This window comes from Enhydra lutris, unplaced genomic scaffold, assembly GCF_002288905.1.
Source record: "Enhydra lutris kenyoni isolate GAN:26980312 unplaced genomic scaffold, ASM228890v2 scaffoldscaffold19, whole genome shotgun sequence".
Taxonomy (NCBI): Eukaryota; Metazoa; Chordata; class Mammalia; order Carnivora; family Mustelidae; genus Enhydra; species Enhydra lutris.
The window spans coordinates 20,632,213-20,646,336 of record NW_019154103.1 but is presented as its reverse complement, the minus strand read 5'-3'; the positions used below and the strand labels follow the sequence as shown (position 1 = coordinate 20,646,336).

The window sequence follows — 14,124 nt, the reverse complement described above, 5'->3', positions numbered from 1 at the left end:
GTCCCCTCGCCTCTACCGGGACATTCGGGTCTTCACCGGGAACTTGCAAAGTCTGAGCTTCACAACTTTGCTGGGTCAGTCCCCCTGAAGGGTCAAGGGGCCGGAATGACTGTGGGGAAAGCTTTTCTTTCTATTTTGTTCTCCAGCCAAATGCCTAATAGCTTCCCCGAGGGTGTCAGCTTGTGATAAAAACTTGTCTGTGCAAGGGAGAGCTGGTTTCATAGATAGCTGGGAGGAGGGTGTTAAGGCATTACTAGAGTGACAGCTTAGGTGTGCGATTCCCGGGGGAACCCCATGGGGTGTGATTTCTAATCTAAGCTTTCATTTTCCTTGGCTCAGAATCAAGCCCTCGCCCCTCGCCTTGGAACTGTGCCTCAAAGCGGGGGAGGAGGGAGTTGTAAAACATTTTGGCGCGTTTTTTCTGGAGGTGGTTGTAGAGATGCAGCTGAAGTCACGGATGAGTAATCGGCGTGGGCGTTGGCGATTCCTTAGATCGAATCCTCTGGGGAATACGCCTCTCCTTGCCAGAGGCTTCATTCCCCAACTTGATGAACCAAATTGCCTTTAAATGCCCAGCATAAAAATCAATACGCAGTTTGACTTCTCCGTGTCCCAGGAGCCGACTAAGACTTTTTGCTTTGCCCAGATGTTGTTCTCTGCCAGGCTCCCTGTTAGGGGCTGAGGAATAATAGGAGGAAAAGAAACTTTCAAGGAATCAAGAATTTAGAGGAGATTGGTTTAGTAACAAATAATTGGAATTGCAGGTAATTGGTGTAATAGAAGTTGCACCTGGAGTCTCAATATTTGTTGATTGAGGGATTGAAGAGGGACAGGAATTGAGGAGGAGTGTAAAAAAGACAGCCCAGTGGAGGAAACATTTGTAGAGGGTTTAGGAAGAAGAGTCAAGTTGCCAGGAGAACTTGGTGAGATTGTAGAAGGCACTCAAGGCACAGAAAACAGATTGTAGGAAACAAAGAAGATACAAAGAAAGGAATTTAGAAGAAACTGCAAGGACTTGTTGGGATCTGAGCAGAGTGTGAGCAGTAGGTGGAATTGTACTGGTAGCTACTGTGGGCATCATGGAAATCTTCTGTATCCTATGGGGGAATAACTGGGGACTTAATCCTATAACCTTTGGGTAGCTAAATAGCACTGGTAACTATGTGGAAAGAGATTGGGTAAGAGAGCAAAAATATCCTTTTTTCTTTTTCTCACCTGTTAGCCCCAGGCATATTTCCAAACCTGGCCATTCATTATGGGAATTGCTTTTAAAATCACAAATCCCTTTGTGCGCCTGGATGGCTCAGTGGATTAAGCCTCTGCTTTCCACTCAGGTCATGATCTTAGGGTCCTGGGATCATGATCTCAGGGTCCTGGGATTGAGCCCCCGTACTGGGTTTTTTGCTCAGCAGGGAGTCTGCTTCCCCCTCTCTCTCTACCTGCTGCTCTGCCTACTTGTGATTTCTCTCTCTGTGTCAAAGAAATAAATAAAATCTTTTAAAAAAAATCACTAATCCCAAACCAAAAAACAATAAATCAGTTTTCCTGATAGGATCTTCAAAGAAGGGTTGGAATGGTCACAGGAAGCTTTAAGAAATAGTGGGGTGGGGGGAAAATCTATATTTACATATGATTTGCATATGCTATATTTTCTCTAGCTATTTCCAGTTAAAATGGCATTACTAACAAATATTTTAAATAATAATTCTTAGTAAAAGATTGATAGTGTTTTCTTGATTCTGTTTATTTCTCCCTTTGTTTACAGTGATTTAGCGTCACCACCCTGAGCTTCTGAAGGCCTCAGGATAAAGACAGAATTAGAGAGGTGACCAGAAGCAAAACCAATTGATAGCAGAGGAAGAGCTAAGCATTGATGACCTTTTCCCTCTCCCCAGCTCCACATATGGAAAGCCTTGAACTAGTGGAAAGTCGAATGGTCTCTACTAGTAGCTTATAAAAATTATCACCATTGAGTCAATGGCTGTATTTTATAACAATGACAAATCATTATAGCTGAATGTAACGTTGACTGCATAGAGTACCCAAAGGGTTTGCCAGCTTTCCACAAATTATTCTTCTCTGACAAGATAAATTTGATGAAGTGGATATTTTTTTAAAGAAATGTCTACCTACACAATATTGTCACACAGAAACAAATTTAGTTCCTCTGAAATCTGAAAAAGAGGTATCATTAGCCCCCAAGTATACGATGAGCCCAAGTGATAAAATTGTAAGCTCAACTTACTCAACATAGTGACAAGAGAGCAAGGGCTTCCATCGGTCTCTTCCTTATAAAGAATGGGCTTAATAAAAATTGGCTGCCTCTAAGTTACATGGGTTTCAGTCTAACAACCCATATAAATTTATTTTGGATAAAGTGGGTTTTTATTTTAATATTTTTTCTTTTATAGATTGGATCACTTGAAAATCACTATTTATTCAAACATAAAAACCATCCCCGAAGGTCTCGAAGGAGTGCCCTTCATATTACTAAGAGATTATCTGATGATGATCGTGTAAGTGTTGTGCATTTGTCTTCAAACCAATAACCTGACTTATCTGACTTATGATTTCCAGCAAGAGCAAAAAGTACTTTGCAAATATGATTATTTTTTATTGTGGTCACAACTATCTGTCTGTAGTATTTCTTGTTATTTCTATAGGATTATAATTGCACATAATAATAACTGGATTGGAGTGGATAGATTGAGTTAAATAAATTTTACATATAATATATATAAAAGTATATGTTTAAAATACTAGCTCACAAATCCAGCTGAAGAGCACAAAAATGAATACTAAAAATTAAATTGCAGCTCTATTAAAAATGCCAATACAATCAACTAACAACCTTTTATTATACACCTATTATTTATCAGCATTTTAATATCCAGTGTGAGGATGCCAAAGAAATTTACATGTGAACATTGATTTTAATAAATTTCAATATAACTGAAAACACCTTTTTCCATTTCTGTTTGGTTTGGTTATATGGGGAATTAGTATTTATGATTGAGTTTTAAATCCACATCTTTATGAGCCAAATGTTTTCATAAGTATTGTATTGTTTTGAAAGTATTGTAATGTTTGAAAGCATATGATCTCTTTTTATCCTTGTTTGTATACATATTCAATGGTGAGACAAGAGCAGGAAATGTCTTGAACGAATATAGGTAAATAGTGTGAGGACAATTTGAATGTATATCTAGTGTACCTATTAATTTTTGAAGTCTGTTTTCAAGATCAAGCAAACATATCAATAGAAATGGTGACTATATTGGGAGTATTGAAATTTGTATACACAATGTTGCCTTTTCTCAAGAAATTTATCCTGGCTGGCCTGTTTTCTGTTATCATGATTGCTGTTGCCTAGGACACTCCAGAGAATTATGGAAGCTTTGTGAGAGATAGAATACATCCTTTCAACTTGCTAGAAAGAAAATATAGGTGACAGAAAGGTGATAAAACTATTGAAAGTACATGGAATTCATAAACCCTGTGAAATAATTTGTTATTTTATTTGCTCTGAAACTGATAGAATTTTTAATTAAATTGGTAGAATTTTAAAAGCTGAAAGGAAAAATAAAAAGGCAAATTATCAGAGTAGGGAATGACTGGGCCTTGGATACCCCCAATCACACCTAGGCAAAGAACACTATATCAGGACCATGGACAGCAAACCACAACTCCTTGGCATCCATGGCTACTTTTACTCAGGTCAATAGATAGGTGAGACCAAAGCAGAGGCTCAACATTATTTGAAAAGTTTCTTGTCCACTGAAATCTTCCTTTTGCCATCCCAAAGCAGATGACTCATTGTATGGGCTGTGAAAAGTAGGACAACTTCCAAGACTCTGGGCTAGGCTTAGTCCTTGAGCAAAGCAAGAAAGAGATTTCCTTGTCTGCCTAAATGCATGCCTGACATTAATGCATAAGGAAGTCAAACTGACCTCCCTTATCATCTTCACAGAAGAAAACTGGACAGAGTGGAGAAATACCAGTTATTATTACTAAAAGTATCTCACTAAAGTGAACAAATGACCCAGTTCTATTCTTTAGAGATTTCTTTGATAGTTGATTTGGGAGCAAAAATCTCAAGTGATAATGAAGAAAGACTAAGAATTTAATCCCTAACATAACTTCATAAAAAAGGAGTCCATATAATCTTATGAAAAATTTATTTTAGAAAACTTTATTTTTCTAAACTTTATTTTTATTTTGTTTTAGAAAACATCCTAGAACCCATAGAAGGTAGCAGTGGGAAGTTGAGCTAGATGATCTTTAATGCTCTTCCCAAATCAAAAGGATTATTTACATTTAAGTACATGATACCTATTATATACATAAAAGAAAGATATCCCTAATTTCCTCTATTCTATTTGGTCTGCTCTTAATAGAGATTAATGTGGAATTTGGAGTTAATGACATTAATCATAACACTGTTTCCAACAACTGAATGTTTATCTGATCAGATGGAGGAGTGCCTCTTCTTATATTCCATTTTTTAAAAATTGCTTTTGATTTTCACTTTATTTTTCTTTTTTTTTTTGATGGGGGATAATATTCTTTCAAAATAGCCTTCTGAAATGCAGCAATAGGCTATCTTTACAAGTATGTTAATGAAATCTCCAACTGTAAGTGACTCTATCAAGGATTAGTACTTGTTCCCTAGCAGCCAGCTTCCAAAGACCAACTCAGAGGACAGGCAGTATATTCCAAGCATTGAGGTACTTTAAGCCAAAACAATTAAGCTTGAACATACATGGTCTTTAAAAATAAATTATAATGACTAATGTCTAGGTTTCAAGTCCCTCCCAATATTTATAATAGGTTTGCCATAAATTTTCTAATTGAAAATTCAGGACACTCTTAGTGGATGGTTTTATACTTTAGCAACAAATTATTTTTTAGATTTTATTTTTGGATCGGACTCATGAGTATTCACACATTAACAACATCCCACCAGACACTGGACTGTCATCATGTGTACAACAGAGAGAATATGTTTTGGGTAGGAAAGAGTCATGTTGCCCAGTGAAATAAGAGCATAGTATTATTTCATAATGAATATAACCACAAGGCAGTCCCTCACCCTCTCAGGGTCTCAAGTATAATAGGATTATGCCATAAATGTGGGAAAGGTAATTTTTGTATTGTCAGATCTCTTTGCATAATACATGAGATTAAATTAATGGTAAGTGTGCATGGTCAGTGGTACTCATTCATCACCCTGGATCTGTTTCTCATATTAAATACTCTTAAGCAGGAGCTTGAAGCACAGGGGAGTCAGAGTTTTAGACTTGCAAAGACACAGCACCTCTCTTGTCTGGCATAACATCTGCAATTTCTACCTTTTGCATGTAAAGAAAGAGAAATTAAGCTGAAAGAGCACCATAACAGCAGTCTCTGGAATATCCCAGCTTGTTGACTCATTCCATGAAAATGAACAAATTTTCAGTTACAAAACCCTAAGACAGAAATAAAAAATCAGTCTTATGGTCCATATGCTGATGAAAGGAGACTAAACTTTTACTTCCACTGGAATCATAGTATAAATAATTTGAGGGAATCATCACTTCACTGACTCCTTCTCCTCCCCCTAAAGGTACAGTTTACTGTAATAGAGGAAATGTGGATCTCCGCAGTGGGTAGTCCCTTCTTCTCACTGAGCTGCCAGTTTGATCTGCAGTCAAACGAAAACATTTTTGAACTGCCTCAACTGTGATGGGGAGGGTACTGGAGCTAGTTAGAGGGAAGATGGTTACACAGAGGTGACTTTCTGACTGCTGATTTTCTTGCTATAAAACTCCTTGTAGGTAATATGGGCTGAACAACAGTATGAAAAAGAGAGAAGTAAACGTTCAGTTTTAAGAGACTCAGCACTAAATCTCTTCAACGATCCAATGTGGAATCAGCAGTGGTACTTGGTAAGTACTTACAGAAGGACTGAATAGGATCTGGGCTATTTATTTTGTTACATCTGCAAAATAGATTTTTTAAAAAGATAGACAATTCAATAGAAGGCCAATTTACCTGGAGATTAGAGCTGATGGGAACTTCCATGATCTGGATCTCCTGTTTTACGAGGTGGAAGTGTCTGAAACACAGATCTTAACTGCTATGAGAGGAAGGATTGTTACTTTTCTTCTCTTAAGCTTATCTGGAGCAAAAGCAGAAGAATCATGTCTTGCAAGAGTTCCAAAACAGTAATCATCGCAAAAATCACATTTGGTCAGAGTTACTCTTGAGAACCTTTAAATCATCCAAAGGGCACAGTGAACATGATTCAGTATATACAGCCCTGAGTGGCAATTCTTACATGCCAACAAGTGAGAATTTCTGAACCAAGGAACACAAGGAGAGACAAAAGTCATCTACATGCAGATATGTAGACTTGCAAAATGATTTACTTTTAAGATACCATATCCTCATTGATATGTGGGCATTGAGTAGAGAAATTTTTTTAAAAAGATTATTTATTTGAGAGAGAGAGAGAAGAGAGAAAGAGAGAAAGCACAAGAGGGGAGGAGGATCGGAGGGATAGAGAGAAGTAGACTCCCTGCTGAGCAGGGAGCCTGATGTGGGGCTCTATCCCAGGACCTTGAGATCATGACCTAAGCTGAAGGCAGATGTTTAACCGACTGAGCCACCCAGGTGCCCCTGAGTAGAGAAATTTTAAGTGCTCTTTCTTGCCTGCAGAGTCTTGCTCCATGCCTGTCTCCCTTCCATTTTAATATGAAGCTTCTATGTCAGTAATACATGTTTATGGAAGTGGTATTTTTATTGAGAATACTATAAAAGATAAATTTTCATGACAACCATGAGCTAAGGCTTAGATATCTTTGTTGCATAAAGGATGGGAAAAGGGATCAATTCCTCTTGACATTCTCTTAACCTAGGCAATACTCGCTCATTGCAGTAGAAGAGACTCATTAACATTTGTGTATTGACTATATGTCAAATACTATTCTAAGTGTTTGACATGAATGAACTCATTTAGTTCTCACATCATATTGTAGATACAATGAGTATACCCATTTGGTAGATGAAGAGACAGAGACATGGGCAAGTTTAGTAACTTGCCAAAGTCATCTGGTTACCTGTGGTAGGGTCATAATTCGTGGCTCCAGAGGTCATACTCTTAACCACCACACTGTGTGATTGTTCTTGCAACTGACACAGAGGCCTTCTCTGGCTTTGGCCAGAAATCGATGTGTAGTTCCTACCTCCTAAATCATTTAGTTTCATGTTGGCCTAGTAAGTTCCTTTAAGAGTTTTCCCCTACTGGGGTGCCTTGGTGGCTCAGTCTGTTGAGCACCCAATTTTTGGTTTCAGGTCAGATCAAGATCTTATGAGTTGTAGGATCAGCCCTATGTTGGGCTCTGTGTCCCGTTGAGAGCCTGCTTGGAGATTCTCTCCCTCTCTACCTTCCCTCATTTTTATGTGCTCTCTCTCTAAAGTGAATGAAGGCATCTTAAAAAAAAAAAAAAGAGTTTTCCCCTACTTTTTGAGGAGAATCAGTCCGGGGAAATTCATTCATTGATACTTTAAGCTGTTATTATTAATAAATTTCTTACTGTCCCTTTCACCAGAAACTGGCACTTTTCTAAAGCTTCTCCCTCAAATGCTTGGAAATGTGCTCATCTCTCTATTTCTTTGCTATCCAGCTCTTCTCACTTAGAGTCCCACACACTGTAACTATCAGAAAATTTATCTAAGAAAACTTCAAATCCCCTCTCATAGATATTTACTCTCTTAAATCACTCATACTTGGAAAAAAAAAATACATCACTCATACTTGGAAATAGGCAATTAAATTGCAAGTCCTGGTGAGAAGGCATCCTCCTGAGCATTCCAGGTTCTGCTTTTAGAAAAGTTGTTAAAACATCCATGAATGACTACGGACCAGACAATGTAAAGTAGGCTCAGTGTGGCAAGGGTGGCTCAGGATTTGGGAAGAGATGGGAACATGCAACGCCAAATAAAACTTTGGTAGATAAAAAGCTTGAGCATGTCATTATAAATGAATGAAACTTAGGGATGAACTTCTTAGAAGCTATGTAGCTCAGTGAGAAGGGGCACAGGGTGATTCATCCTTTCAAGTGATTTTCCATTGGAACAACTGGGAGAGAACAGCACTCTGATGATTCACTTGGCTTTACCATCAACTTTGTTTTTTATTTTACCTAATTGCTTTCTTCTAAAAAGTAGAGTGACCCTAGCGGGGGGAAAAAGATGGGTCTCCAGACTTGAGCTTCGGTTCTTATTTTGCAGCAAGTATATCATGGTTTTACCAATTCTTTGTTTTTCTTTACCAGCAAGATACTAGGATGACTGCAGCCCTGCCCAAACTGGATCTCCATGTGATACCTGTTTGGCAAAAAGGCATCACAGGCAAAGGAGTTGTTATCACAGTCCTGGATGATGGCTTGGAGTGGAATCACACAGACATCTATGAAAATTATGTGAGTCTGGGCCCTCCCATGACTACAACTTAGGGAGATGTCTACAAACACACATAGTTAAGGCTTTCCTTTTCTCAAGTGGAAGACTGCTCTGATGTTGGCCTCAGGAATTAGGGCCAAGGTCTTTGCTCTTTCCTTCACCCTCCTGCCAGCAATATGAACTTTTTTGGTACCGTGAGCACTGAAAGAATTCAGTGGAGCCAAGGATTTCACAAAAGCGCGTGTGTTGAGGAAGTGGGGAGGCACCTATACCAGCTAAATTATTAAAAGCCATTCAGACTCTACATCACTTGGTACTTGGGGGCATTAAAACAAGCAAATCAAGAATAATGCCTGAGATCATTTTCACAGTCTTCTTCCTCACATCCTTTATAGGTGAATATCTCTGACATTGTGAAATTATGTGAACGAGATTCCTTCCATACAAATTCAAAATGTACACCCCGTGGTGTAAAAATGGCAAGCTGAGAAAAGAAATGTTTATTATGAATGGAAAATAAGTAAATGATAACTGCTTGTCTGTTAAGTACTACATGATATCTTAGGCCTTTAGATCAGTGTTTCATCTTTAAGGTTGTCCCTCGTCTTTCTCTCATCCTTTCCATTCCTTCAAAATTCCCCAGCTAAAGAGCAAAGGATAAGGGAAGAAAAAGAAGAGATTAAAAAGATTAATAGAAAGTAGGAGTTATTGAAAGATGTGGAAAATGTAGAGAAAAATACTGGTTAGCAGAACTCCTATGTGGGAGATGTTTAAGTGGAGCAATCTGTTTGGAAAAGGAGGTGGGGCCTAGAAGCTTGTCTTCTATTTCAAGCACACTCTTTTTAATTAAATTACATGTTTATTTCATGTAACTGGAAAGGCTGAAGGAGATCACTGCAGACCTGAGCCCCACCCCACAGTCATCTATTTGCACCTATAATTGTAAGAGAGATGAGTATTCAAGTGTCACTAACTAGCTCTAGAGCTTAGTTAAATCATTCAACCTCTCTGGGTCTCAGTTTTCTCTTTTAAAAAATGAGGTGGTCGAACTAAGTAAACTGTGATTCCTTCTGGTTCTAATATCCTATGAACTTCAGAGGTTTGCTAATGTTCACTGAGAATTGGATGATTGCTCACTTTTCTGTGTACATCTTTTATGCCTGGTTTATGGGTATAACAATTGATCAACAACCGGGCCAGAAACTCTGAAATGCAGATTTCTGAGCTATCAGCCAGGATGGAGGGAGTAGGGGCAAAAGGCTTGGGAAGTGCTACTTTTTTTTTCTTTTTTAAAATGATGCTACATGGTTATTTCTATTGTCTCTTTAGGATCCAGACGCTAGTTACGATTTTAACGATAATGACCATGATCCATTTCCCCGTTATGATCCCACAAATGAGAACAAGTGAGTAAATATGGATTTGGCGGGAATATGTACTTTAAAATGCTTTTATCTTATTTGAGAAAATTACACTATAAACATGATCCATATTTCAGCTCTCAAGAGAAGTTTTCATGCACACCATCTACACCACAATATTTTGTTGCTTTTAAAACAGAAACCAATGTTTCTATTTTTATATTTCTTTTGGCTTCCAGGACCACATTTCAATTAAACTTTCTTCTTAGGTTATGCAATGCTCCCCTCAAATGGTGCTGATAGTTATAGCTTTAGAAAGAATGTTTGGGTCTTAAAGAGCAAAATCCTACATCCCATCTTCTCCAACACCAATTCCTTTATGAATCCTTTCCTATTAGCAATTCCTCTATGAATCCTTTCCTATTAGCAAACATATTTGATGTTAGTTGTGGAAATAAAAATAGATGACAAAGATAACAAATTCCCATGACTTCTTTTGGTGGCCACAGCCACGCTCACCATTTCCCTTAGAAAAGTATGGCCAGATACCAGACAACAGAGATGTATTCTGAGGCCTGGCCCTCAAATCCAACGCATTTTCTGGGGGCATTGGACAAGTCAGTAGTCTCTCCCCAAATTTTTGCTGGGTACTGTAAAACTAAAGGGAAGAGAAAAAGAGTATCTTCTGACTCCTGATTCTTGCTAGTAACCACAAAGTGTTGAGGGAGGCCAAGAGCCAGAGCTGACAAAGCAAGAGGCCAAATAAAGAGCCAGAGGCAAGAGACTTTTTAACCATTTTTTCCTAGCTGCAAAGAAACTTCATCCTTTAGCCACATGGTCTCATGTGAGGAGCCTTCTTTTACAATATCTTCCATAACTTCAAGAAGACTTCCATACTTCCTTCTTCATTGTCATTTTCTTCTTCATTTCATTTCTTCTTCTTTCATTTCTTCTTCATTTTCTCCACCCAGACTTGCCCCAGAATAGATCAAAACCAAGGCAAAATTAGAGCTTGTTGTTACAATTGGGATGTAAAGATTCTACATAAAGGGGTTCCATTTTCTCTCTGTATGGCTTTCTCTCTCTCGGACTATTACCCAACTTGGGTCAACTGAATTCTCTCCTGCTTGCTCTTTTTCTCCCTCCTTCCCTCTTCCTTTCTTTCTTATTCTCACTCAGAATTCCCATGTGGTTGGTGGAGTAATGTTGACCGGAAGTTATTTCTTTGGATGGTTTCCCCCTCCAGAAGGACAAAAAAATCCGGAAGAGAGTTGAGGCTCATGCCCTTAGCCTCAACTTCTGCATGTATATTTCCTCCTTGGGGAGAAAGGGAAGCTTGGGGAGGGTTCCAAGATATTGCTTCTTTCTGTACCATTTACTTCTAGGGTTTATTTCTTAAAGGGGTTAACTAGAAACAATACCTAGAAGTTCGAATACTCCAGTAACAATACAATGAGAACCACCAGGGGGTGCCCTTGAAGGAAACTGGGATATCTCAGGAACTAATGGCAGGAGCCCCAGACAAATTTTCAGCCATATTTGTAAGTCAAGGCAGTGCAGGGGCAGGAGGAATGTGTGCTCTTTTGGAGCTTGACCTTGTAATGTTAGCCAGGCTGGTAGTCATGGCTTTGCCAATTATCAGTATAGAAGGTGACCTCGAGAAATTCATTGACCTCTCTCCCTGTCTCTATTTTTCATTTTGTCTCCCAAAATGGGTGATAAGGCACTTGCTCTCTATCCTTCTGAACAGAACTTCTAAGGAAATGGGCAATAAGTTCTTAGAAGAAAGGGGCAGTTTATTCTAAGAAGTTAGAATAAAATAAAAATGACAACTTTCATTCTGTCCCCTTGGTCAAGACCAAAAGAGAAATCTGCTCTCAGCTGGATGGGTGCAGCTGAGGATACTATTAGCTGGAGCTGTCAGCCTTCTTCCTAGGCCGTGTCCTCGAGGTCTGGCCCCAGGATCCAGTGTGGATGATAAATTGTGTGGTGGCTGCATGATAGCCAAATACTTGATAAAATGATAGTCTCAAGAGTTTCTCTACTCATGAGAAGGAGGGGCTCAGATTTCCCTTTCTTGTTCCCCCTCAAAAGGGGAGTCTTCTATCCAATATTCATAATACTGGATAGCCAATTCAATAGCCACATTTCCCTCAATTTACAGGGCTCCAAAGCCTTCAAAGAAGTAGCTCATATAATGGTACTTACTTTGTGCCTGAATACACTGAGTTTCCAGAACAAAGCCTGCCATGGACCTCCCACATAGTGTCCAGTTAGTGTGACACAGACAAAGAGTTAGGAGTATAGTATAGGCAGCTAGATTTGGGTTAAATATTAGCTTTACCACTTTAAAGTTGGGTGACCTTGAATAAATTATTTAACTGCTTTAGTGCCTCAGTTTTATCATTTATTAAAAAGGGATAATAATAATAGCTACTTCGTTGGGTTATTATGGAGATTAAATGAGTTTATATACGTAATTAGCTTGTATAGTATCTGGTACATAGAAAAAGTTTTGTTTGCTATGGTGAGTATGATGATGATGACCAAGCCTCTTCATTTAGCAGCAGAGACAGACCTCCTTTCACTAAGAAATCAACATGACAAGAATTACACCATCTGAGAGGAGCAGTGACAGAGACAAGTCCATTTTCTGAGCCAATTCAGAATCTGCTCTTTGAAAATTACACAATAAGTAACTACCTCTCAGGGTCCTCTTGCCTATCCACCAAAAAAGGAGCATCCCTATCATTTAACAAAAGGTAAAATAAAAAATAGATTTGCCCTTCTAGCATGTGTCAGAAATAAATCCCCTAGGTTTAGAAAATGAATGGCTCCATTTTGTCTTGGGCTTTATAGCAGTTAGAGACCTATTATCTCCCAATTCCAAGGGCATTATCTCTCCAAACTATCTGTGTTGCTGCTGTTCTTTATTACTATGTAAATGAGATTAATAGAAGCTGCATTTGAATTCTCCTCTGCAAATCAAAAAAGGAATCACTAAATAATAAAATCTCAAAAGTGCAGGTAACTCTTACTATTAAGCTGGCATGAATCTATATTCAGAATTTCAATACCAATTACAGATTATTTTTCTAGTTAAATAACACGTGTGACAAGGGTATTTTAACTAGGATAATAGTAGTCTTTAAACTATCTTGTGGAATAATTTTTTAAAAATCAGTTTGTTTAAATGCCAGTTACTACCATTGTTCTAAAATAATAAAGAGTTCTTTTATCTCAGAGCCTAAGTTAAGGAAAGAAAAAAAGCTGCAGGTCTACAAAGAATGACATAGTACCACTTTGATAAAGCCTTCCGTTTTTCTCAAGGTGTGGGGGTGGGAAGTGAGGGTAAGAGGAGGGAAAAGTATCAATCCTTTTTTGTACCGTGATCCTACTGCACCTTTCAAGAAAATAATTTGCAGTATGTAAAGAGTGATAAATCACAGGTGTTGTCACTTTGCATCATTCTTAGGACAGAGGTGCTATCTGTCAACAGTTTGATTCTATTGGCTCAGGCTGGACATTCTGCTATCCTGGCCCTAGGGAAATGGAAATAGAGGTGGTGGTGACTTCTAGAAACACACTTTCTGGAGGGTGACAACTCAGTTTCTCCTTCTACAAAAGCAAAGAGAGTTAACCCATCAAAGAAGCATAAGGCTCCTTTTATGAGCTCGATGTGCACACAGTTCTCAGAGAATGGGTGTGTTAGTCAGGGCAGCTTAGGCTGCAAGTGAGAATCCTAATTCAAAGATGAAGTAAACTGGAGATTTAAAAAAAAATCATCCAAGGGATGGTCTAGCTTCGGGCTTTCCAAGATCCCAGAGCTCAAATAATATGCTAGTAGGACCTTAATCAGTCTATCTCTTAGCTGCTTGCCTCCAATTAGCTACATTGTTAAAAATAATTTTTTTTTTTTTTTGGCCTGGCAGCAAAATCCACATGGGTCACATGGAACTTAAAGCTGTACATTCTTTTTTTTTTTTTTTTTTTAAGATTTATTTATTTATTTATTTATTTCATAAAGAGAGAGAGATCTCAAGTAGGCAGAGAGGCAGGCAGAGAGAGAGGAAGAAGCAGGCTCCCGGCCACGCAGAAAGCCCGATGCGGGGCTCGATCCCAGGACCCTGGGACCATGACCTGAGCCGAAGGCAGAGGCTTTAACCCACTGAGCCACCCAGGCGCCCCAAAGCTGTACATTCTAGAGAAAGAATAGGATTCTCTTCTCCAGAATATGCAACAATCCTTGAAAGCTGTCTGGGAAGAGGAGGCTCATGACAGAATCACAAGGAGTATGAGAAAGTACTTCCCTAAAGGA

General features: G+C 38.6%; 1 protein-coding gene across 1 annotated transcript in view; it reads left to right on the top strand.

Moving 5' to 3' along the window:
• LOC111148364 (proprotein convertase subtilisin/kexin type 1) overlaps positions 1-14,124 on the top strand; it is a 39,984-nt gene that overhangs the window by 1,079 nt on the left and 24,781 nt on the right. The window contains exons 2-5 of the mRNA XM_022504861.1: positions 2,412-2,516; positions 5,817-5,927; positions 8,319-8,465; positions 9,775-9,851. Coding sequence (XP_022360569.1) covers positions 2,412-2,516; positions 5,817-5,927; positions 8,319-8,465; positions 9,775-9,851 — 440 coding nt within the window. The remainder of the gene's footprint in view (positions 1-2,411; positions 2,517-5,816; positions 5,928-8,318; positions 8,466-9,774; positions 9,852-14,124) is intronic.